Source organism: Argentina anserina, chromosome 3 (assembly GCF_933775445.1).
Source record: "Argentina anserina chromosome 3, drPotAnse1.1, whole genome shotgun sequence".
In the NCBI taxonomy this organism is placed as follows: domain Eukaryota; kingdom Viridiplantae; phylum Streptophyta; class Magnoliopsida; order Rosales; family Rosaceae; genus Argentina; species Argentina anserina.
The window spans coordinates 5119047-5146131 of NC_065874.1; the positions used below are offsets into that span (position 1 = coordinate 5119047).

Genomic DNA, 27085 nt, shown 5'->3' on the forward strand with positions numbered 1-27085 from the left:
GTTATGTCAGCTGAGTTCTCCTAGGGTAAAAAATAAGATTTTTAATACGAAACAACTAATAAAGACATATTTCTTGGTAAAAGGTGGCCGTCTATTTTCATTTTCTCAATTAGAAATTAGAAGTGATTGAAAGTTAGATCCAAGTAATTGTTTTAAATCAGTTACGTGATCATTTGAATTTTATTTTTTGTCAGTAGTCATTTGAATTGATCAGATTAAACCAGCTCTAATAAAGGAGTTAAAAAAATTTGTCAAATTTTGAATTTGACATCTGACTTGGAATTTACATATTATTGTAATATATTTTTTCTTAAAAAAAAAGACGGAAGAGAGAAAAAAGTTTAAAGATTTAAAAGATATTTCTCTTCTTCAATGTCATGTAAAATTTGACATTGCTCTACTCATGTCAAATACACGTAGAAAAAAGTTGTTGGCACCTGACATAATGGTTGGACCTGGCAAAACTAGTCAAAAATAGTTATTGTATCATCCACATGACTTTTTGGCTAGATGGTTGAGATGGCCTAAACCTCTTACTATATCCATATATATTTCTTCATAAACTTTTAACATTCAGAGTTCCAGGGAATACGTAGCAAGAATAAATATTGTAATTTCAAATCCAAAAGAACACTAGCACAAATTACCACCATCACACTTCCCAAAACATCTGATCGATATGAGGCTAGCTTGTCTAATAAGATAAAATAACTCAGGGTTGGGTAAATTAGGAGATTTAATAGCTAGGAGGAATGCAGATCAACTATGCAAGCAGAGGGAGTTGCATTTTCCTGGTCTTGCACTGCCTTCCAAGCTTCAAGAATGTGCTTTTCTTCTGTCAATGTTGCACCAACTGCACGCCGCAGCAGGTAGATACCTCCAACGATAGCATGAGTACGTCATGAACATAGACCCTGATGCATTGATGGCCTCCAGCAGCTTGCAATTGATCTAGTTTACCAAATTATATTGTTAGCAGTTTTTTCCAATACCTAACAAATCTTATCGGCCTACACCTAACAATTCTTTATTTTGCCAAGCAGAGAGACTAAACTGGAGTCCGTTCAATTATTAGAAGGTATGGGTCACAGAGACTGTTCGAATTTGATGCTCCTGCTTGTGGTTCATGTAGATGGCACGTTTTTTTATTTTTAAACAATATAATTGAAATTGAAAATGACATTGCACTATTATTTGGAACTTACACAGGTATGCAAAATCAATTCTGGAATGGTCTGCATTCATGATGCAACAGAAACCAATAGTTCAGTTCTTATCTCTCTTAAATGTGGGTTTATAATGTCCACTCAATGGTTCACCATGGTAGGTAGTCTAGTTCGTACGGCCGCATCTGAGTTTGGCTTAAATCAATATCAGATTGCAAACGCTCAAGTTGCCCAGGCACCCCAAAAGAAAATATGGTCAGAAAATGTCCGAGTAAAAGCCGTTGGGTCCTCCTCAAATCCAAATGAATTTCACGACACAAAATACATCGTCGGCAACTGGCTTTTCTAGTTTGAGATCAATATGGCTTTGGACATTTCCATTAATCTGGGATCAAATTCACAGCCCCACATTGCCATCCAAATCCCGAATTCAAAAATTCGGAAAAGAAAAAAAAATGACGGAGATAAAAGCCGTAACTAATGTATCCTTCAATAATTATAATACTATTTCGATCATGATAATCATTGTGAGGTTTACTCACCTTATTCTCCTGAGCGTAATTTCCACAATACCGAAAGTAAATCATTCACTTGTTATGTCGATCACCTAGTTGTATAATAAAGTGGTTAGAAACGTTACGTAAAACCTCAAATGCCGAATCAGTACTATTGTTTACTGTTCAGCAATTTACGGTTTTTACGTAATTACTGTTCACATATTACTCTTCATGTACATATTGTTTACGTATTCCAGTACACCAATGTACAGTTTCATTGTAATTACTGTTCCAGTAAATACTAATCACCGATTTACTATTCAGAAAATTACTGCACGTAAATGACTTTAACATTTATTACTTAGAAATAACTTTTACAATTTACCGTATAGAAAACACTGTTACATTTTTTTACTGTTCATAATTACTTTTTATAGTTACTGTACATAAATTATTTTTTACAAAAAAATTACTGTTCGAAAATCACTATTCACGCACCGCCCACAGTGGGTGCGCGTGGTGCTCACGCGCCACCTCAAAACCAGCACGTGGCTTGCCCACCACCGCCCAAAACTCTCCATTCTCATCTCCTCCACCCTTCCACGGCCTAATGTCCTCTCCTGCCCTACTCACGCGCCGCCACAGACGGCGACACGCGCCACTCCACCATCTCCGGCCAAACTCATCAAATCAACACACATCCAACATGAAAAATGAAGAGCAAGAGGAAGAGGTCACTACCATACCTTCAATTTGCCCTACCCCGGCTGGACGCCGCCGCATGGTCTCGGATTAGAATTTTGAGATCGACGGAGTTGCAGCTCGATTCGACCCTCACCGCAGGTGGAATCGCGTCGAGAAGGAAGAGAGAAGGCTCGCCGTCGTGACCCCGAGCTCCTGTGACGCTGGCGACGTCGAGATCGACGGAGCCGAGGCTGCGCTTCGTCAGCGCTGCTGGATTTCCGCCTGGGTTCACCACTGGTCGATGCGTCGTGGCCGGCGGTGTCGTGCACGGTGGCCGGTGGAGGGAGATCACGGGTGAGAGGTGAGGGGAAGGGAGAGAGGTGAGGAGAGAGAGAGGTGAGGTTGCGCTGGGGGGGGGAAGAGAGTTTTTGTTTTTGGAAACTAGGGTTTCCAAAAATTTCCTTTTATACAATTTCCAAAATCGGAGACCAACTTCCGTCGATATTAACTTTCACATACGACATCCGATTAAGGTGTGTGACGTGTACACGAACTCGTATCGATGAGCTCTACAACTTCCTTAACCAGAAACAAGCGACAGAGTAAAAATCGACTCTCGTGTTGCGGAAACGTAACGTTTTTAACTTTTAAACTTCGGTTTCGTTACGTTTGACATCGTCGATTAAAGCGAAAAAAAAATGCGATTTATTCAATTTCTAAGTTTATTAATTTCTAAGAATTCATACAATTTGAACCCGAAAATCCGGGTTATTACATTCTACCCCCCTTAAAGAAATTTTGTCCCGAAATTCAAGTGCTCTACTCCATAAACAATTGCGGATATCTTGTCTTCATATCCGACTCTAGTTCCCAAGAGGCATCCCCCTCATCATGGTAACTCCACAACACTTTGACTAACTATACCTCTTTCCTCCGGAGCTACTTTGTTGATCTATCCAGAATACGAACCGGCTCAATAACAAATGTGGCATTCTCCCTCACCTCTATGGAGGTGTGATCAATCACATGCGACTCATCTGGTACATACTTCCTCAACATGGAAATGTGGAAGACTTTGTGAACGCGAGACATGCTAGTAAGCAAGGCTAGTCGATAGGCCAATTCTCCTACATTCTCAAGAATCTCAAAGGGCCTAACATACCTCGGAGCTAACTTTCCCTTCTTACCAAATCTCACTACACCCCTTATAGGTGAGACTTTTAGGAACACGTGGTCACTGATCTCGAATTCGACATGTTGCATCTTTAAGTCTGCATAGCTCTTCTGTCTACTCTGTGCCGTTCGGATCCTATCTCGAATGATCGAGATCTTCTCCGTGGTTTCTTGAACCAACTCTCGGCCCATTAGTGCCTCATCACCAACTTTGGCCCAACATATAGGTGATCTACATGGTCTACCATAAAGAGCCTCATAAGGTGCCATGCCGATACTAGAATGGTAACTGTTGTTGTAGGCAAACTCAATCAACCTCAAGTGATCCTCACAGGTACCTTTAAAATCCAGCATACAAGCTCTCAACATATCCTCGATCACCTAATTCACCTTTTCTGTCTGTCCATCAGTCTGAGGATGAAAAGCAGTACTCATATCCAAGGTAGTACCCATAACTTTCTGTAAACCACCCCAGAACTTCGATGTGAAACATGCATCTCGGTCAGTAACAATAGAAACAGGTGTTTCATGAAGTCTCACTATCTCATCTACATATAGTTTCCCTAGCACATCCACTAAGTACTTCAATGATACTGGAAGAAAGTGTGTCGACTTCGTCAATCTATTGACAATCGCCCATATCGCGTCGTGACCTTTCTTGGACTTAGGCAGTCCAGTCACAAAGTCCATAGATATTTGTTCCCACTTCCAAAGATGAATAGTCAATGGCTTCAACATGCCCGCAGGTCGTTGATGTTCTGCCTTCACTTGCTGACAGGTAAGGCACTTTGATACAAATTCGGCCACGTCTTTCTTCAGCCCGTTCCACCAGAATTGCCTGCATAGACCCTTGTACATCTTGGTGCTCCCTAGATGTACTGTATAACGAGATCGGTGTGCTGTGCGAATGACCTCCTCCTTGAGATCAATACAATCTGGGACACACAATCTTGTCTCAAACCTCAAACCTCCATCGGGTCCAACTCTCCACTCGAATGGATATTCATCCAGTGAATCTACTACGAGATCTGCCAACTTAGCTTGTGAAAATCTATCTTGTGCCTGACCCTGAATGATTCTTGAGATTAATGTAGGTTGCACCGAGACACTACCAAGAAAGACTCTCGGTTCTCTTCTTGATTGTACCAAATCAAATTCAGATGCAGTTTCGAGCATAATCCATTTTTGAACCATAAGAGAAGCTATCATACCCCTTGATTTTCTGCTCAAGGCATTGGCCACCATGTTTGTTTTCCCATGGTGATACTCCAAGGTGAAGTCATAATCCCTAAGGAGTTCCATCAATCTTCTCTGCCTCATATTCAATTCCTTCTGTGAGAATAGATACTTCAAACTCTTATGATCAAAAAAGAGTTGAAATTTCTCACCATACAAGTAATGCCTCGAAATCTTTAATGCAAAAACAACTGCAACGAGCTCTAAATCGTGAGTAGGGTAGTTCTTTTCATGGACCTTTAACTGTCTAGAGCCATACGCAACCACACCTCCATACTGCATTAACACACACCCTAAGCCTTGGTGTGAAGCATCAGTATAAATGACATAGCCGCCCCCACCAGTGGGAATTGTCAACACTAGAGCCGTGGTCAAGCCTGTCTTTAGTCTGTTGAATGCCTCCTCACATGTCTATGTCCACATAAAATGCACATCTTTCTTAGTCAACTTGGTCAGCGGCGATGCAATACTAGAAAACCCTTCAATGAACCTCCAGTAGTAACTTGCCAAACCAAGGAAACTACGAATCTCGATAGGGTTCTTTGGACGACTCCAACTCTTCACTGCCTCCACTTCTGACGGGTATACTAATACACCATCCTTTGAGACTACATGACCAAGGAACTTGACTTATTCCTTCCAGAACTCACAGTTCTCGAGTTTGGCATACAATCTTGCTTCCTTTAGAGTTTGCAACACCATCCTCAGATACACCACATGCTCCTCTTGAGACTTGGAGTATATCAGAATGTCATCCACAAACACTACAACAAACTCATCCAAGTACGGGCTAAAGATTTGGTTCATCAAACTCATAAAGACAGTCGGTGTATTTTTCAGACCAAAGGGCATGACCACAAACTCATAGTGTCTATACCTGGTCCTGAAAGCCGTCTTTGATATATCTTCTTCCTTCACCCTGAGTTGATGGTAACTGGATCTTAAAATAAACGTAGAGAATCCCGTAGCCCCTCTAAGCTGATTGAACAAGTCATCAATCCTAGGCAAAGGATACCTATTCTTGATGGTTACCTTATTCAGTTCCATGTAGTCCACACATAACCGCAGAGAACCATTTTTCTTTTTTCACGAACAACACTGGTGCACCCCAAGGTGAGACACTAGGTCTAATGAACCATTGGTCCAATAGTTTATCTATCTGCACCTTTAACTCTTTAAGCTCGTTCTGCCCCATTCTTTAAGGCGCCTTTGACACTGGTGTCGTACCGGGTAACACATCTATGCTGAAATCCACAACTCTCTGAGGAGGTAAACCTGGTATCTCCTGGAACACCTCACTATACTAAGATACTACCACAATGTCTGCAATAGTTACTTTCTGATCTACAGATTCCACATGTTCCAAAACTCCTGCTCTCATGCCATTATCTAACTTGAGGCAACGAAAACGAAAAACTAGTTCTCCGGGACTATGGAAGAACACTACCATGTCAAAGCAATCGATCAATGCGTTATGCGGCCTCAACCAATCAATTCCTAGGATCACATCATAGGTGTGGTCCGAAATCACTATTAAAGAAGCAGAGAATTCTCTACCCCCGATCACAATAGGACAAGCCTTGCAGATTGTCTCTAGTTCGAGAGACACTCCAAGGGGTGAAGTGACACATAGAGAGTTCCTAAGAGGTGTAGGAATCAATCCTAACATCTCCACTACCGAACTAGCAATAAAATAATGTGATGCTCCTGTATCAAATAGTACTCTAGCAAGGTAGTCAAAAATAGAAAAGGTATATTCCACTCATGTGTCTCGCTGACCCACTGCAAACACTCTAGCTTGCCCGCTGGTAACTGCCTCTGCTGATATTCCTGTCTACCCTGCGGGAGTCGGGTGCAGCCTCTAGCCATATGTCCACCTAGGCCACACTTAACGCAACCTGTTTTCTTCGGTTTTAGACAAGTTGTGGCGTAGTGCCCCATTTTGTTGCAAACGAAACACCTTACTGATGCTAACGGTCTAACAGGTGCAGTCCTAACAGATGGAGATGCAGCCTTAGTTGGAGTCTGGTAATAGGTCCTCGGTCTCTTCCAAGATCCACCTTTCGGTCCCGCAGACCCGCTACCTGAACTGATTGCCTTCCCTTTTCCTCGAGTATCACTAACTTCCACATCTCCTCCACGAGTCTTATTCGCCTGTTCCAAATTCAGGGCACTCTCATACATCAACTCCTTGGTAGACAGAAAAAGTGCTAATATGATGGTCTTGTACTCTTGCTTAAGTCCCCGTATAAATTTAAGGGTTAAGGAGGTTGCACCCATTGGCCTGACAAACCGATACAACTGTGCAAAACGGGTCTCATACTCCTTAACGTTCATATCTCCCTGTACTAGATCAAGGAACTCAAGTTCCAATTCCTCCTACACTGTAGCTGGCAAGTACTTTTCTCTGAAAAGTGCCACAAAACACTCCCAAGTCAGAGTGGATACATTCACAGTCCGTCTTGTACTCTTCCACCAATCCATAGCATCATTCTTTAAGAAGAATGTGGCTATCATCCTCTTCTCAATCTCAGAGCACATCACCATCTCAAAGTACATTTCCACACTCTCAATCCAATGATCCGCCACCATATGATCCAGGCTCCTATGAAATGATGGTGCTGACAGACTACTGATGTCCTTGATCAACTTTAGCACACGACCCTCGTCTCTAATGACTGCCTAGAGGTCAACCTATTCATCTTGTGGCGCCACCTCCTCATAGAGGTTCTCCACATTGCGGACTCGGCCTCCAGCCCTAACTCGGCCTCGGCCTCTTGCCCGTCCTCGGCCTTGTGCACGGCCCTTCCCCATATTCATCACCTTGAAACATTTAAACACTTAGTCAGTACCTGTAAAGTCTTGACCCCAAATAAAATAGATCCACTCATATATTAACTAAGATATTTAGAGAGAAGGTGAATCATCGAAATATTATCACAACACTTCTATTTAAAGGACCAAACCTTAAGGTGTGGCTCCTAACACTCTTGCGTACCTAGCGACATATCAATACCGAAGAGCATGTGATGGGGGTCCTATGCATTCGGGCCATTACTCCTGGATGATACCAACTGTCACGACCCCGAAATTTCAAGTGTTAACTAGAAAATTGAAGCCATGAAAAACTCTAAAACAATCTCAAATAAATTGAAATCATCTTATAGTCACAGCGTATCGTAACTGAGTTCATAGTACATCTCAGTCGATTTGATTATTACAAAACCAGTTTATAATTCAAGCATTATAACAAATGAAAATGTAAAATCCTCTCAATTCTCACCACAAATAGAAATAATGAAACTTCGAAATCTTCAGAGTAGCCCTCCAATTCTGTTAATCCACACCTGCAGAACTATCTCACACACCATCGAATAGGTGCACCGGGATTGTAAACACAAACCCGATAAGCTTTTGCAGCTCGTATGAGTAAATTAACAGTATAACACGCATAATATACAAGAGAAAATACAAAAAACATTTAATTATAAATGCACTCATAAGTCACAGGACGGCCCATCTGGATATCCAATAATATCTAAAAATATAAGTGCTCATGAGACATTGGACAACTCATCTGTTTATCCAAATTACATTTATAATACAGGTACTCATGAGACCCGGGTACTCATCTGTTACCCCTCATGCAGTACGCCGTCCGACACTGGGCAACCCATATATTACCCAATATCACAAAAATATGGGTACTCATGAGACCCATGTAACTCATATGTTACCCCTCATGCAGTACACTGACAGACATACTAGAGCTCTAACTGAATCGTAATTGTCACCCGGCCAATGCTAGGTTCTGATACTACCAACACGTTCGGAGACAGGTCCGAAGACAAAAAACGTTTTAACATGACTCAAAGTTAAAACCACGTACAATACAATCATCACATGTTATTGTACAAAAACCAAGCGACTCATGCTCAAATAAAATAAATATTAGTGCTATAAATAAACTCATTTGGAAATATGAATATGACAATATATAATATAGCAACTCATATATATGTATCGTATTTACCATTTATACGCATACACAACCCACTATACCATATACATATCATAGTTCGGTCTTTAAAATAAAACGTAATTATGAATCACCGCCAAGGGTAGACTCGTCATAATGAGATTTACTCACATTCACCATAGTCCATAATCACAAAAACCTTTTTAAAATCATTTATTAAAATAGCATTTCACTTATCCGTGAACCGTAGACGATCAATTTCATGTAATTTAAACCAAAACATATTTTTAAAATAATTTTTATAAACTAGTGATGCAACGACTATGGTGACAACTCAAACTAAATTCAATAATTAAAATACTACTTCGATCATGAAGATCATTGTGAGGTTTACTCACCTTATTCTCCTTAGCATAATTTGCACAATTCCGGAAGCAAATCTTTCACTTGTTATGTCGATCATCTAGTTGTATAATAAAGTGGTTAGAAACGTTACGTAAAACCTCAAATGCCGAATCTGTACTACTGTTTACTGTTCAGCATTTTACGATTTTTACGTGATTACTGTTCACGTAACTACTATTCACATATTATTGTTCATGTACATACTGTTTACGTATTCTAGTACACCAAATGTACAGTTTCATTGTAAATACTAATCATCGATTTACTATTCAGAAAATTACTTTTACAATTACTGTATATAGATTACTTTTACAGTTACTGCTTAGAAATTACTTTTATAATTTACCGTACAGAAAGTACGGTTATATTTTTACTGTACAGAATTACCTTTTACTGTACAAAATTACTTTTTACATTTACTGTACGGAAATTACTTTTTACAAAAATTATTGTTCACGCGCCACCTCCGCCCAAAACTTTTACATACGACATTTAATTCAGGTGCGTGACGTGTCCACGAACGCGTATTGACGAGTTGTACAACTTCCGTGAATGACGTTTTAAAAAACGAGCGACGGAATAAAAATCTACTCCCGGGTTGTGGAAACGTAACTTTTTTAACTTTTAAACTTCGGTTTCGTTACGTTTGACATCGTCGATTAAGGCGAAAAAAAATGCGATTTATTCAATTTCTAAGAATTTATACAATTTGAACCCGAAAATTCGAGTTATTACACATGTAGGCAATGTGTCATACTATGACTCAATACAACCATACTATTATGCTCTTTGCAATCCTATCAATTCAAATTAGGAGCCCAGCTATTCTAGATTTACGTGACATTGATGAATTGAATGGAACTTTTACCCGAAGAACTTTGAGCTGGTTGTAAAATCCAGAAAAATGTAGGCAATGTGTCTTCAACCCGTCATGGCGTGACCTTTAGAGATCCATTCTCAGTGTCTTTGGGTTCTGATGATGATAAAATTGAAAAAAATATATATTCACGACTAAGAAATTGAAATGAAGTAATAACAAAAGAAAAAATATGAGTTTTCAGTTCATTTGAATTGATCATTTTAATGGAACTATTACTTACAGAATTTTTTTACAACGTTAATTCTAGACAAATCCAACCAATTGTTTTAAACCACACGCCATTTTTTTTATAAATAGTCATTTGAATTGATCCGATCTTTTTTTTTTTTAAGATAATTGATGAGATCATTAATCTCTTACTATATCCAATATATATTTCTTCGAAAACTTATAACATTCAGAATTCCAGGGAATACAACAGGAAAATATGTAATTTTAAATCCAACACTGGCGGTACAAAAGCAAGCTTAAGATTACCACCTTGCCGCTTACGTCCAAAACATCGTCTCACACTGATCGATATGAGGCTAGCTTGTCTGAACTCTAAAATAAAATAACTTAGGGTTGGGTAAATTAGGAGATTTAATAGCTAGGAGGATGCAGATCAACTATGCATGCAGAGAGATCGAGTTGCATTTGCCTGGTCTTGCACTACCTTCCAGGCTTCAACAATGTGCTTTTCTTCTGTCAAAGTTGCACCAACTGCACATCGCAGCAGGTAGATACCTCCAACGACAGCATGAGTCATGAACACAGACCCTGTTGCATTGATGGCCTCCAGCAGATTGCAGTTGATCTCGTTTACCAAATTATATTCCTCACAGTTAGAATACTGTTCACTAACTATTGCGGATGGTGAAATCCTGAAACAGACCAAAGAGAAGTTTCTAGGCACCACAATCTCAAACCTCTTGTCCGACCTCACAAGTCCTTCAAAAATCTTGGCCATTTCGACATGGCTTCGAATAAAGCTTCTTAGGTTCGCCACACCGTAGCTTCTCAGCACAAACCAGAGCTTCAATGAGCGGAACCTCCGGCTTAATGCTATTTGCCAGTCTTTGTAGTCCACAACTTGCTTTGAATCAGTGGCTTTGTTCCGCAAGTACTCTGGATTTGTGGACAGTGAATATTTCAGTCCACTTGGGTTCTTAAGCCAAAGGCAGCAGCAGTCCATTGCAGTAAATAACCATTTATGCGGGTTGAAACTGAATGAGTTTGCACCCTCAACGCCATCAATGAAATGACGAAACTCTGGACAAATGCAAGCACTTCCTGCATATGCAGCATCCACATGAACCCAAATGCCGTATTCTTTTGCTACATCACATAGTGCCTCCAGTGGATCAATAGCAGTGGTTGACGTTGTCCCCATTGTGGCACATAGAAAAAGTGGCACTAGCCCTTTGTCCAAGTCTGAACAAATTGTCAACCTTAGCATTTCAGGTGATAGTGCAAATTCCGCTGACTTAGTAGTCTTGATGGCTCTGAAGTTCTCCGGGTTGATCCCAACAATTTGGGTAGCTTTTTGAAGTGTGCTATGTGTTTGGTCGGAACCATACACAACGAGCTTTCCCAAATTCTCGCTACCAATGCGGCTTAGCATTTGGTTCCTAGCAGCTACCATTGTGCATATAATGGCCTCACAAGTACTCCCATGTAACACACCGCCACCGCCACCAGAGAAATGAAACGACTTGGGAAGCTGAAGCATGTCTGCAAGCCAATCCATGACAATGTGTTCGAGCTCAGTTGCAGCCGGCGATGAAACCCAATTGAACCCCACTACATTCAATCCAGTTGCGAGCATTTCGCCAAGAAACCCAGCAGTACTAATTGTAGCTGAGAAATACGCGAAAAAATTGGGACTTTGCCAATGTGTTACGCCAGGAATAATGTGATCCTTAACATCTTGGAGTATGGTTTGTATCGATTCAGGGTTATATGGGGCAGACTCTGGTAGGGCTTTATTCAAATACCCGGGTTCTACTCGGCTTAAAACTGGGTACTTCTCTATGGTTTGGAAGTAATCTGCAATGAAGTCTATGATCATATGGCCGTGTTTCCTGAACTCTTCAAAGTCTAAGGGTTTGGTCAGTTGGGAAGAGCTGCTTTCTACTGCATCATGGAGGAATGGGAGGCTACCCATTTGGACAGATCGAAGGGAGACTACAAAAAAAAAAACTACAAAAGAAGATAGAGAATTGTGGATTTGTGTTTTTGTTGAATATATTGAAGATATTATATAGAGGTGCCATGCATGCACGATGAAGTAACTGCAACTCTGCTCTCAAGTAAAGAAAGAAAGAAAGAACTATGCGACTAAATTTAAAAAATATATATGACTGCATAAACATAGTAAAATAATTTGTTGACTGCATAAACACAAGAAAGGACACCCTCAAAAAATAAAATACAAGAAAAGGAAGACATGTGTTATATTTATCAGCAGGTCCATGAAGAACAACTTTTTTTAAGAACTTAGGCCATCCAAAATCAAGAACCTCGGTTTATAAACAATGATTGTTGTGGAAAATGCACTACAAACACACTACACGTTGTATTTCAAGGCATCGCCACGTCATTGGGTATTATAATTCAAACTTATTATTGGCCAGGTATGGGCCAGAGGCTGCTTGGATTTGATGTTCCTGCTTGTGGTTCATGTACATGGCACGTTTTTTATTTAAAAAACAATAAAATTGAAATAGAAAATGACATTGCACTATTATTGGGAACTTAAACATGTATGTAGAAACCAAGTAGTTCAGTTCTCATCACGTGGGTTTATAATGTCCATTCAATGGTTCACATGGTAGAATTCTACACTTGTAGTCTAGTTGGTATGGCTGCATCTGAGTTTGGCTTAAATTAATATCAGATTGCAAGCCCTCACGATGCCAGGCACCCCAAAAGAAAATATGGTCAGAAAATGTCTGCGTAAAAGCCGTTGGGTCCTCCTCAAATCCAAATGAATTTCACGAGACAAAATATATCGTCGGCAACTGGTTGTTCTAGTTTGAGATCAACATGGCTTTGAACATTTCCATTAATCTGGAATCAAATCCACAGCCCCACATTGCCATCCAAATCCGGAATTTAAAATTTCGGAAAAGGAAAAAAAATGGAGAGAAAAGCTGTGACCAATGTATCCTTCAACTCCACAGGATATTGCGTGGATTCAAAGCAGTGAATCCAAAGTAATTGTTGACTGCACATACACAAGACATGAATGAATTATGTTATGATTAACAGCAGGTTCAGGGAGAACAAATTTAACAAACTTACTACTAATGACCTCTTATGGTACTGTTATTTGCATAATAAACCTCTTACTCTCTTAGGCCATTCAAAAACAAGAACCTTAGTATATAAAACAATGCAGAGAAAGAGCGATCTGCTAATTCTCTTTAGTGATCACAAACTTGGTATCAGAACTAGATTCTCAATGAGCCAATTTCACAATTCCTATACCTCCCAGCGACACAGATCCTCCTTTCAGTTCTACACAAACAATCTTGAATTTGGTTCACAATTAATACAAGGAGATTAATGTTGTAGTGTTGTGTTATATTCAAACATTTTGGGCCTCTGCTTATGTGATTCTCCTAGTATTCTGTAGTTTTCGCCGCCAACTTTATAACAACATTGAATTAGTCGTTCTCCTACGTAGTATGATTTGTAAAAGAAACACATATAAACTGTACCGGTACCAGCTCAAGGCCCAAACATGCATTGGGTATGTTATAAACAATACAGCCATACTATTCTGCTGTTGCAATCCTATCAATTCAAATTAGGAGCCCAGCCATTCTAGATTTACGTGGCATTGATGAATTGAATGGAACTTCTACCTGAAGAACTTTGAGCAGGTTGTAAAATCCAGACAAATGTAGGCAATGTGTCTTCAACCCGTCATGGCGTCACCTTTAGAGATCCATTTTCAGTGTCTTTGGGTTCTGATGATGATAAAATTGAAAAAAAAATATTCACGACTAAGAAATTGAAATGAAGTAATAACAAAAGTAAAAATATGAGTTTTCAGAAAAAAGAACAAAATATCCTTCTCAAAAGCTCGGCCTGCTTCCATTACCTGACTCTTTTATTTTCACGGACATAAAGATCTTCAGGACCATTGAGCCTCCTCTTCTGTATAAATTAAATAAGCAGTAGGCATCAGGACTGTAGATTGAGAGGATATGTAGAATTAAATTACATAATATTCTAAAGAAGCAGTTTATATTGAGGTTAATCTGATGGGACAATTTGGAGATTACATTACATTAAGTTGTGGTATAATGCTCTGTCAAATAAACATTGCTACCTCAGCAAACTGTACACACCAGTCAACCCACGCTACTCCTTGAGTAATATAATAAGCTGCCAGACCATCGAACTGCTTACAATATCCAATACTTATTTTCTTTTGAAAAATTTATGACCAATAAAAACATGTAATTTCAAATCTAGAACACAATAATTTCCAATATTTGTTTTCTTAAAAGCTTATAACTTCAAGGAGTAATTACTACGGGAAAAAATGTAATTTCAAATCTAGAATAGAGAACCAAGCTAACGATAATCATGTCACTGGCCAAAACACCCAACAACCAACCCAATGCATATGCTTGATTGACCAACCATAAAGCAGCTGTCACCTATTATCTGGCTAAAAAAATTATGCCACTAAGAGAAGGGTAGTAATCAAACCATGCAAATTCAATCCAAAGATGTGATATGACAAAGGGAGTTATGTGTCTACCCTATCTGGCTGTTCCTTCGACTGCACAGTTTCCAAGACATTAGTAATATTTTTAATGGTTTCATCAGCATCACCGCCGTTGTCTATGTGATTGTGCTTCTTACGATCCTTATTCTTGTTTTTGTTCTTTTTATGCTTCCTTTCCTTGTAATCTGTCAGAATCCCTTTCTCGACCTGTTAACACCATACAGAAATGCCTCTATATCAATCCTCTCCACCTACCCATAAAGAAAGGATCAATTGAACAAACACATGTGTACGAGATGTCTTACCGAATGTAAATGAACACGAGTTGTCTCCTTAATTCGAAAAGCTTCACTAAGCATACCGAAATCAAAAGGATGTATGTTTGCCTTCCTTTCTCTCGTATGAGGGGTCTTTAGCAACAGCTGATCCAATTCCATCCCCTCCCCTTTCCTGATTTTTGTGTCTCCCACCACATTATGAAGATAATGAGTCTCTGATAAAGGAAGCGACTTTTTGCAAAAGAATTCATGAAAAGGACACAGCCTAAACTGATTTATGAGATCGGCAGCAGCACCAAGTTCCCGAGGCCCTGATAATCATTCAAGGTTCAACAAAGCTCCTTGATAAAAATGTAACAGGAGTTACGGTGACTCACTTTCCATAACGCGCGACTTAGAATAGTTAATTGTACAAACAATCTAAAAAAAAGTTGAAGAGCAAAAGAAAATATAACTATTGTTTCTTCTTCATACTGATCAGTAATCTACGCAGGAAAAAAAAAAGAAAAAAAAAGGGGCCATCAACATCTCACTGCTCTGAAAATTAAATCCATGGAGCTACTCAGTCTGATTACAAGGTTAAATAAGGGTACTGAAACTCCTATGACTAAACCATGGATACAATCCAACCACATCAATCTAAACTCGGTTCAAAGAGAATTTCTGAGTGCGTGCTTGGTAAGTGTGGGATACAGAAATTTTGAAAGAATAATATGTTTGGGTGGAGACTGCTGAGAGCTCCTCCAAATGACCAATTTCAAGATCAAAAGGGTCCAGAAAAGCTCAAATTGTTATATCACTGAGTTTAAACTTCACGTAAGTTCTCCATACGTGAAGCTCTGAACAGTGAGTCCGGAGAGAATGAGACCAAACAACAAAAACTGAGGATAGAAAATGTGGAGTCTTGTATGCTAATGCACATTAAATTACTGTACTGTCGAGAAAATGTCCACCCCATTGCTATACCACAATGTGATGATACTGATCAAACATACAGAATTGAAAAAAAATGCACACCCAAGTGGCTCTACCACAACGTAAAATATGCCAAGAAGACAATATAATTACTTATATATGTGATGCATTATACCATCTATTCTAATACATAATTGAAAACTATAAGCACACATTGTAACTTTTAAGACCCTGAGATAGGCAAGGAATTAATAGGACGTACAAGAGAATAAAGAGACAGACTGAAAACAGCTCAACAACACTTTGGATACATGCCAGAGATGATAATAAAAAACTTTTTAACACAAAAAAGATCCAAGCATTCTTACCTCTGCCGAACCTTTTCGCGTCGATATCCATCTGCTTAACAACAAAGTCCATCATTTTAAAAAATTTGAAACACAAGCAATGTGACTGCTATATCAAGCAATTGAAACAACATTAGGTGTTTGAAAGACAAAAATCAAAACCTACCTTTAAGAGAAACTAGCATAAAAATTGGGACTCTCCTGAATCCGCAGAAACAAATTTCTGAACAAAAATCAAAGTAAAGTTTTAATCTTTACCTATAAAATTCACTAAGGAGAACCATTGCCGATTACCCATTATATATTATCAAATACCCATTAGCTGAAGTTACAAGAAACAAAGAAAATCACTATGAAAAAAAAGATCGAAATCAAAACCCAAGTTCCTTGCTTTATCTAATCTGTTTGAGTTCAATGAAATAATGTCGAGAGATTGAAATTTACAGCAGAGATGATAGAGCAGACCTTAAACGACACGCCGTTAGATCGGCGATTGGGGGCTGATCGTTAATTTGGATACAGAGGGAAAGTCTTCAGGTTTTAGGTTTTGAGTTTCAAGAAGATATTCCCATTTGAGTTTTAATCACCTACAAGCGGTACTACGTGTTCCTGCGGCCAATTAGATGTTGCGGGATTTGTTCCCGCCAAAATATGGCGGTTCAACACTGATGTAGAAGAGAAATGAAATTTTTGGGAACAGGAGTTTGACTAGTTGATTTATAATTAGACTCGGTAGGAATACCAGTCCCAGTAACGATGGCTTACCTTGTCCCCATGATTGATTAATGGATTTTGTATCGAGACTATTCTTCTTCCTCTTGCCCTGTGTAATGAGATTAGAGCAGCTCGTTTTCTTTGTTATAATTGAACCACATTAGTTGATGGGTCTATTTGGGCTTTGCCTGTTTTATGAAGCATTCTCATTAACCAAAGAAAAAAACAATGGGTTGAGATCATGTACGTGGACATCCCTATGTGCACAAACACAATCTACTCTTATGCGAGTACGTAACTCGATCGCTAGCTTGGCTCTAATATATCCCATATCTCTATATAAACACTTCAATCTATGCTCCAGTGGAACACTTCAATCTACTCTTATGCGAGTACGTAACTCGATTCTTTGCTTTCTATCCTTATTCGATAATCTGTACGTTGTACGAGTTCTGCTTCACTTCCCATCCAAATGGATAGCCTCCCTTTCCACCATGATTCGCATGAAACCGGCTCTGCTCATAATACCAAATCCCTAGACCTCGATGAATTAAGGAAACACAGCCACATGGTCATCGACTTCATAGTAGATTATTACCAAAACATAGAGAAATACCCGGTTTTAAGCCAAGTAAAACCTGGTTATTTAAGAGCATGCATACCAGATTCTGCTCCATGTGACCCTGAACCCATGTCAACCATCCTTAAGGACGTCCATAATCACATCATTCCTGGCTTAACACAATGGCAGAGTCCTAACTTCCTTGCATACTTCTCTGCAACTACCAGTACTGCCGCATTTCTTGGCGAAATGCTCACCACTGGATTTAACGTGGTGGGGTTCAGTTGGGTTTCATCACCAGCTGCAACGGAGCTTGAAAACATAGTGATGGATTGGCTTGCAGACATGCTTCAGCTTCCCAAGTCTTTCCATTTCTCTGGCAATGGCGGTGGTGTGATACATGGGAGTACTACAGAGGCCATTGTCTGCACAATGAAAGCTGCCAGGGACCAAATGTTAAGCCGAATTGGCAGCGAGAATTTGGGAAAGCTTGTTGTGTATGGTTCAGACCAAACACATAGCACACTTCAAAAATCCTCCCAAGTTGTTGGAATCAACATGAACAACTTCCGGGCCATCAAGACTACAAAGTCTAGTGGATTTGCACTATCTCCTGAGATGTTAAGATCGACAATAACTTCAGACCTAGAAAAAGGGTTAGTGCCACTCTATTTATGTCCCTCAATTGGCACGACTGCAACCACTGCTGTTGATCCACTAGAGGCACTATGCCATGTAGCAAAAGAATACGGCGTGTGGGTTCATGTGGATGCTGCATATGCCGGAAGTGCATGCATTTGTCCAGAGTTTCGGCATTTCATTGATGGTGTGGAGGGCGTAAACTCTTTTAGCTTTGCGCCCCATAGGTGGTTATTTACCGGACTGGATTGTTGCTGCCTTTGGGTTCAGAATCCAAGTGTGTTGGTAAATTCACTGGAGACAAATCCGGAGATCTTGAGGAACAAAGTGAGTGATTCAAAGCAAGTTACGGACTACAAAGATTGGCAACTAGCCCTAGGCCGGAGGTTTAGGGCATTGAAATTGTGGCTTGTGGTAAGAAGCTACGGCGTGGCAAACCTCAGAAACTTTATTCGTAGCCATGTCAATATAGCCAAGACATTTGAAGGGCTTGTGAGAATGGACAAGAGGTTTGAGATTGTGGTGCCCAGGAACTTCTCCTTGGTATGCTTTAGAATTTCACCATCGGCATTGATCAGTAGTGATGAGGATGGTGATGGAATCGGAATAGTAAACGAGGTTAATCGTAAGTTGCTGGAGGCCATCAATGCATCAGGTAAAACTTACATGACTCATGCTGTGGTTGGAGGTATCTATCTGCTGCGTTGCGCCATTGGTGCAACACTGATAGAAGAAAAGCACATAGTCGAGGTGTGGAGGGTGGTTCAAGACCATGCACAAGCCATCCTCATCAGTGCGCATGCGTACAGATGTGTACGTACGTGGGTCGATCTACTTAATTCGAACTATCCATGCCTGCATGTAAATCTACCGTGAAAATAAAGAGTTGAATAACCTAGCCCTTTAAATCTAAATAAAATTAAAACTTTTTTTAGGTCAGATAAATTAAAGCTGGATACGTCGGTTATGCTTGAGAAATTAGTAGAACTCATAACGTTAGTTTTGATTCAATACCTCGGTCAATGTCAGCTCGTTGGGAATGCAGAATAATAAGTTGTATAATAAAAATCGAAACTAACTCACAACCGTAAGCGGAAAATAAAAAGATAGAAAACACTAGGAACATTATTCGGCAAAATGCATATGTTCACAGGTAACAACAATAAATAACCTCCATTATATGAATAAATGTTACACCAATAGACACACTACTTCAAGAATCACACTTGAAGGGATACATACACTCTCACACTCATTTTATTTTGTTACACTCACAAAACTCTCTACTTGAAATTTTTCTCTCTATCTCTCTATCTCTCACTCTTGATAACACACAAGATGAATTTAGATCAAGGGATGTGCCATTCCTGACATGCTTTTGCAAAACTCGAATTTCTCTTTTGGTAGAGACTTCATCATCATATATGAACTTTTCTTGTCTGTTTGAATTTCCTTTAACAACATTTCCTTAGCTTCCAACACATCATGTATCCAATGATACCTCATATCAATGTGCTCGACCTCGAGTCAAAACTCGAATTTTTGCTCAAGTTAATTGTGTTTTGACTATCACAATGCATGACAAACTCTTGTTCTATATGACCCAATTCATGTAGGAATCTCTTCAATCACAAAATATATTTGCACGCTTCCGTAGCTGCAATATACTTTGCTTATGTAGTTGAAAAAGCAACACATTTTTGTAGCTTTGATTGTCACGAGACTGCTCCTCCTGAAAACAGAATCAGGTATCCGGATGTGGATTTTCTCGTGTCAATATTCCTAACCATATATGCATATGTGTAGCCAACTAGTTCAGACTTGCCACTTTCAAAGCATAGAGTCCTCTTTGAAGTTCCCCGCAAGTATCTCAGAATCCACTTAACAATATTCCAGGACACTTTGCCTGGATTAGATAAGAATCTATTAACAACATCAACTGCACGTGTTGTGTCTGATCTGGTACAAACCATCGCCTACATTAAGCTCCATACTACTGAGGCATATGGCATTGTTGTCATTTTTTCCTCCTTCATCTGACTTGTAGGATTCTGCTTTGAGCTGAGCTTTATATGACTAGCAAGTGGAGTAACAACTAATTTTGCTTTCTCCATGTGGAATCACTCTAGTACCTTTTCAATGTACTTTTCTTGTGATAATCACAATTTCTTATTCCCACAATCACGGCCAATCTTCCATGTAGTGCTTGAATGCAGTCCTTAAGATTGTGTTTGAGTGCTATTTTCATCAACCATATTGATATCAATTGAATTATGCCCTAAGTAGATTCAGTTTTTGTTAATTAAAGTGAAAAATTTATGGAAATTTACATGTATCTCATGGTGAGTGATGTCACTGTGTTAACATGTCTCCAACAAAGATTTGGTGTTTTAATGTGATCTTTTTTATTTTATACTCTAAGTGTCTTTAAACTTAATTGCATGTAATTTATGTGAGGCCCTAAGTCAACCTAAACGACAATAAAAATCTTGCATGATTAGATGATTCCCTTGAGACTCTAATTGTATCGATGTCTTAAAATATGTCGTCAAGTATGTATAATGCATATTAGAATCAAACTTGTAATTATGTTGAGATTTGGTAAATTTGGTTTGTTTGTTTTTTTTTGTAAAAAAGAAGATGATTATTGTAAATAGTAGTTTAGGTTTTATTTTTAAGTGGTAATTAGAAGAATATTCTTAAATCCCCCATTATTTGTCAATACTCAAAATTTAGAGTTCCCTTCAATTCTCCGGACTGAACGATCCATGTTTATTCTATACTACCGATGACATTTTACAAGGTTTATTGTAGAAGTCTCCAGACGGTCTTTCACGTCTGGAACACCTGGTTTTTGGATTTCAAAAAATAAACCCAAACCTTTTATGAAGCATCATCAATATAAGTAACAAAATACTTATGCATACCTAATGATTCTTCTTCCATCGGACCACACACATCTGAATGTACAAGATCTAGAACATTTTCTTTCCTTGTGAAAGTCTTTAAAAATCTAATTTTCTTATGCTTACCAAATAAACAATAATCACAAGAGTCTAGTGAGTTACCTTTGGCAACAGGAATCAACGACTTATTTACCAACATTTGAAGTCATTTCTCACTCTTGTGACAAAGACGTCTATGCCACAAACTTAAAGAAGATTCCTCCATTGCATTCAAGTCACTCTTGCATATCTTTCCATAGGTCATATAGGGCATGCAACACATTTTTCCTCTGGCAACTATAAGAGATCCTTTGGTAAGTTTCCGCTTTCCATCACCACCATAATGATGAAAACCTTGTCGATCAAGTACACCGGTTGACATAAGATTGAGACGTAGATCAAGTCTCACATCTTTCAACATTAACTGACAACCCACATCGATATGCAAGCAAATATCTCCAATTCCAGTGATATTGGAGTAGATGTCATTGCCCATTTTCATTTTACCAAAGTCACATGTTTTATACATAGTAACTCTACGTGAGAGGTGTCATGAAACGAGGATCCGGAATCAATGACCCATTGAAATCCAGGATTATCTACTAGTAATCATTCACCTCCGAGTGACAGGAACTCACAGATCATGAGACACCGTAACCGCAACATTGTTTGTGACCTTCTTTTGTTGATAAGTAGTGTCTTCTCACGCTTCTTTAAATTTATGTTTCAATTTGTTACAATTTTTCTTCATGTGGTCTAGAAGACCACAATGATGACACTTTCCTCTGAACCTTATTCTAGATTTACTCATACTCCCTTTGTGGGTCTCTGGGTCCTCTGCTCTACTCATTCCTCTCTTATTTGCTACGAAGAATTGACCATTTTTTGAACTTTATGAAGAACTCCTTCTGGTTTTTTCGTTCAACATATTATCTTAAATATTTTCTATAGATAATACACCATTAGGAGCAGAGTTACTTACAGTAACAACAAATATCTCCTAGCGTCTGAGATTTATAATTGCAGATGCAGATGGATTTCATCCTATCTCGGCGGTGCCTCATTGGCTTATTAACATTCAACATCTATTCAATGTGCCACAACTCCCTAAGCTACAACAAAAGCTATTGGGTTCTTCGATGGAAAAGAATAATTTTTTGATTGAGGTCATTGAAGGTGAATTTGGTATTTTCACTCTCTTCCACCAATTGTATACATGCATCACAACGCCTCAAAAGATTTGAGAAAAGTTCCTAGTATTTTCAATCATAATTCACAAAACAATTGAGTAGAAACAGTACGACACCAAACCAGTTCTTGTCTATAACAACAAGCAGCTCCGCCAAGGCCCTAACCCAGCGGCTATCTCTAGCTAAAACTCACTCCACCTCTCGGCCCAGAGCCTTCACCCAAACATCCGGCAATATGAAATTCATGGCAAGAAACAAACTGGGTACTTAAAATTGAGAAAAATGGGAAAACAGAGAGTGAATCTCACCCGGTGTAATAACCCAAATTTCGATTTCATTTTTCTTGTAATTTCATGAAGACTAAAGAAATGATATGTTGGTTATATCTATATTCAACGTCTTTTAAATAGCCTTCATTTGATGTAGAAATCGGTTCAATAACCAATAAGTTGTTTTATGATTTAATTCATTCGACTAAAGAGTCGATTTTTAATTTGTCACTCGTTTCAGAAAACTTTTTTCACGAAAGTTGTAGAGCTCGTGAAAAAAAGTTTGTAGACTTTCAGCACGTCAATTTTTAGTAGTCAGAGGAGTGAGATTTTAATTACGGATGTTTCAGTTTATGCCCATACCTATCATATAGATATACCAAGAAAGATGTATGGTCTAATGAGGCTACTACGAAGTTGTTGTTGAAAAGGGTAAAATGGGAAGAGAGAATTTTTTCCTTTTATCTCTTCCTCATTTCCCACCGTGCTTATCTTCTTTCTTCACTTCTTCTCTGCTTCTTTTTTAGAACTCCACTTTTTCTTCTTCTTCTTCTTCTTCTTCTTCTACCTTGGTCTCTCACTCTCAACCAAATACCAAAGCTATCAATCCCAACATCACCCCGCCAGTAGCCTTGTCTTTGTGGTGGTGATAGCACACCAGCTCACGGTGTGAAGCAGGGGCAAGGAAGCCAGGGAGCTGCTGCAGCTCGGGAACCACCTGAGCCTCTTACTGCTAAGATTTCTTGGCCTAGAAGCTACCGGAAAATAGCCAGCCTTTTGGGCAGTCACAAGAGGGTAAAAGCTATATTCTTTCACTTACTCTTTTTGCTAAATAAATATGTTTGTATGAGGGTGTTTAGGGCAGAAGGGGGTACCACTGTGTTCATTCCGGTTTGTTTGAATGGTGGAGTTCAAGTTTCTATTTGTGTGTTTTGTTTGGTTTAAGTGAGAGTTTGTTCTTGTAGTTTTGTGGAGGTAGAGGAAGCCGGAAGCACGGCCTTGGTATTTTGGGAAGAAGTCCTTAGTGAGTTTTGAAGTATTAGAGAAGATTTCAATTTGGGAGTTTAGTGGAGTGTGGGTAAGAAGTTGTCTTTGTCGGTGCAAGGCCGAGAGGGTGAATTTGTGAGAGTGGTTAGAGGAGTTTGAGTTGGTTGTAGGTTTGTGGAAGATTGTGAAGTTCTTAGTTGTGCAATGGGTTTAGAGATGAAGTATGTGAGTGAGGTTATGGTTTTGTAGTGTTAAGGGAGGACTGTTTTTGTGATTGGTTAAGTGAGTTTTTTGTTGGTTGGTTTTAGTTAGGAGCTTTGAAGTTGGATTTAAGTTCTTAGTTAGTAGCTTGAGTTGTATAAATGGTTGTGTGTATGTCAAAGCGGTTGTTTTGGAGTTAGTATTTCAGGATAGTTTTGGTAGAGGTCTTGCGGCTTGACTTTGTGTGTTAAGTGAAGATAATAGTATTGGGAAGTTGTTTTGAGTGGTGAGGGGTTGTGTGCAGCCCCACTGTGTTGTTTGTGAGTTTTTGGTTATTTGAGGGTGTCGTGAGAGAGTGAGAGCATCAAGCTCTTATGGGGTGTCTTTAGTAGTTTGTGTTCGTTTTTAGTTTCTTTTAGTTCTTTTACTAAGTGATCTTTTGTCACTTAGGTAATGGAAGGAGCGAACCAAGTGAGTGTGTCACGACCCCGAAATTTCGAATCACAAAAATTTGAATTTGAAGCCATGAAAACTCTAAAATAATCTCAAATATATTGAAATCATCTTATAGAAACAGTGTATCGAAACTGAGTTCACAGTACGACTCAGTCGACTTGAATAATATATAACCAGTTTATAAACTCAAGTATTATAACAATTGGAAATGTAATATTCGCTCAATCCTCACCATAAACAGAAGAAGGAAACTCTCGGTAATCTTTCGAGTAAGCTCTTCGAGCCTGCTAATTTCCAGCTGCAGAACTATCCTCTACACCATCGATTTGGTGCACCGGGATTGTAAACAAAAACCCGGTAAGCTTTTCAGCCCATATGAGTAAACCAACATTTAAACAAAGATCACAAACAAGGAAAATGTAGAATTAACATTTTAAAGCATGTGTACTCATGAGACTCGGAGAACCCACCTGGTTACCCATAACAAATAACATAATAAAATATGTGTGCACATGAGACTCGGATACCCCACCAGGTTACTCGTAACAAATAACATATTAAAATATGTGTGCACATGAGACTTGGGCAGCCCACCTGGTTACCCGAATATCAATTTAAAAACATGTGTACTCATGAGATGGGCAGCCCACTTGGTTACCCTTCATGAATACATGGTAAACGGACTAGAGCTCTAACTGATCGTAACCAACACCCGGCCAAGGCTTGGTTCCGATTTATATGTCATCACCGTCCGAAGACCTAAAAATGTTTTAACAAGACTCAATGTTAAAACCAAGTACAATATAACAATTCACGCATGTTTATGCACTACCACCAAGCGACTCATGCACTACCACCAAGCGACTCTTCCACAACAATATATATATAACAAGTCACCCAATAAACAATTATACCGGAAGGTACATTATTTCTCATTTCGGTCTCATCCGCCATAATTTAACCGACAACAATAACATTTCATAATTTAAATAAAACTGTAATGTTATATAATATAGTAAACCATATATATGTATTGTATTTACTATTTTTGTACACATACACAACTCACTATATTATATCGACATCACAGTTCACTCATTTAAAGAATTCATAAATACAAGTCACCGCCAAGGGTACACTTGTCATAGTAAGATTTACTCACCTTATTTCATGCGTGCAATTTTTACGCCACCAAGAGAGATTCCTTCACTCGTTCTGTCGGTCACCTAGTAGCATAACAATGTGCTTAAAAAATGATCCGCATAACAACAGGTGAATATTAATTACAGTTAAAAATACTGTTTTTCACGAAACACTGTTCACGAAACAATGTTCCAAAACATTGTTCACAAAACACGGTTCCAGAACACTATTTTGAAAACACTGTTACACGCCACCCTAAACGGCCGCGCATGAGGTTCACATGCCATCCTATGGTAGCCACGCGTGGCCTCGCTTGCCACCATCAAAACCCTCCAAATCTTTTCCTACAACCATCCTAGGCCCCATACCCACTCATCGCCGCCCCACTTCCTCCCACGCGCACCACAACTCCTCCACCCAAAAACTTCATCAAATCATCACACTTCCAACAACAAAAATGTAGATCACAAGGAGATAGATGTTTTTTATACCTGCACCAGAACCTAGAACAGCCGGGAAGTCGCCTGAAACGTACAAGATGTCGACGGTGGGTGAAATCGTGGAACACGAAGTGGTGGGTCGATTCGAGTTTCTAATCACCTGAAATTGAGACAAGAGGTGGGAAATGGCAGGAAGAAGTTGGTCTCGAGCTCCTGCGTCACCGGAGACGGAGCTTGGACGGGGACGAAATTTGCAGAAGCTTCAAATCGCTGTTGTGTCTAATAGGCGGCGAAGGGCAGCGTGCCACGTCTACATGCTGGAGCAGCCGACCATGCGGTTGCCTTGAGACCGGCGGTGAAGGCCACAGTGGCCGGAAGTGAGAGATCAGTGGCGATGAAGGTCCAGTTGTGAATGGAGTCAGGGTCGGGTCACGCGATCCGTGTCAGTTTTTTTTTTGGTTGTTTTGATTTTTAGGTTTCTAAAAATGTCCTTTTATAGCCTTCTAAAATCGGAAATCAAACTTCTGTTGCTAACAACTCTCGCATACGACCATTGTTTAAAGCGTGCCGTATGTCCACGAACCCGTATTGACGAGCTTCACAACTTTCATGAAGGAAGTTTTTGGAGATGAGCGACGAATTAAAAGTCAACCATTGAGCTACTGAAAATTTAACGTTTTTCAACCTTAAATTTCCGAAATCAGTTTCATTTCGCAATGACATCAATTTTACTTGAATCACCAAGCATAATAATTGCAAGAAATTAGAAGAATTTAAACTCGAAAATTCGAGTTATTACAGAGTGATTCTCATTTGAGGTTGTAAGTTGCAAAGCGGAAGCGAATAAGGTGAGTAAACCTCACCTTTTTCAACTTCACCCTTGGCGGTGACAATGTTACTTATGATTGTAATTTAAGTTTAATGCTTGCTTTTATTTATTTTGACATTGCGAATATATTGGTGATATATATATATATATATATATATATGTATCTAAATGGTAAAGATATATGCATATATTATCATTGGATATATATATATATATATGGTTACGTTATATTTGTGAAATATATATTGTGCAATTTCATTACATTATATTGATTGTGGAGGATAAGACTGAGAGGGAATAAAATGTACTTCTCGGTGACTTTGAGGTTTGTGGAGGATAACTGTATAGTTGAAGTGTTGTGTGTTTTGTTTGACCAAAATGGAATAAAATGTACATTCTGGTATTATTGATAATGTTGTCTGTT

At 39.1% G+C, this 27085-nt stretch overlaps 3 protein-coding genes across 5 annotated transcripts; 1 reads left to right on the forward strand and 2 right to left on the reverse strand.

The window, feature by feature from the left end:
• Nucleotides 1–10043: 10043 nt before the first annotated feature.
• On the reverse strand, nt 10044–16820 carry LOC126786318 (mediator of RNA polymerase II transcription subunit 19a-like). Of its 3 annotated transcripts, XR_007671186.1 has the most exons (7): nt 16752–16820; nt 16308–16338; nt 15052–15335; nt 14780–14953; nt 14111–14166; nt 13872–13976; nt 12940–13228 (listed from the first exon to the last, which is right to left on the reverse strand). XR_007671186.1 is itself a non-coding variant. In XM_050512103.1 (6 exons), the coding sequence occupies exons 2-6, from the start codon at nt 16336–16338 to the stop codon at nt 10098–10100; spliced, it is 561 nt and encodes a 186-aa protein (XP_050368060.1). In that variant the 5' UTR covers nt 16752–16820; the 3' UTR covers nt 10044–10097. The 3 variants fall into 3 exon arrangements, 2 of the variants coding, with proteins under 2 accessions (XP_050368060.1, XP_050368059.1); XM_050512103.1 differs by lacking the exons at nt 12940–13228; nt 13872–13976 and adding an exon at nt 10044–10113; XM_050512102.1 differs by lacking the exon at nt 12940–13228 and having other exon boundaries at nt 13751–13976.
• LOC126786317 (phenylacetaldehyde synthase-like) lies at nt 10535–12177 on the reverse strand. Its single transcript, XM_050512101.1, has one exon. It carries the CDS (start codon nt 12164–12166, stop codon nt 10625–10627), a length of 1542 nt encoding a protein of 513 aa, XP_050368058.1. The 5' UTR covers nt 12167–12177; the 3' UTR covers nt 10535–10624.
• A 652-nt stretch (nt 16821–17472) lies between the features above and the next one.
• On the forward strand, nt 17473–20241 carry LOC126786879 (phenylacetaldehyde synthase-like). The gene is made up of 2 exons (XM_050512844.1): nt 17473–19014; nt 20008–20241. The coding sequence occupies exons 1-2, from the start codon at nt 17473–17475 to the stop codon at nt 20239–20241; spliced, it is 1776 nt and encodes a 591-aa protein (XP_050368801.1).
• Nucleotides 20242–27085: the final 6844 nt, after the last annotated feature.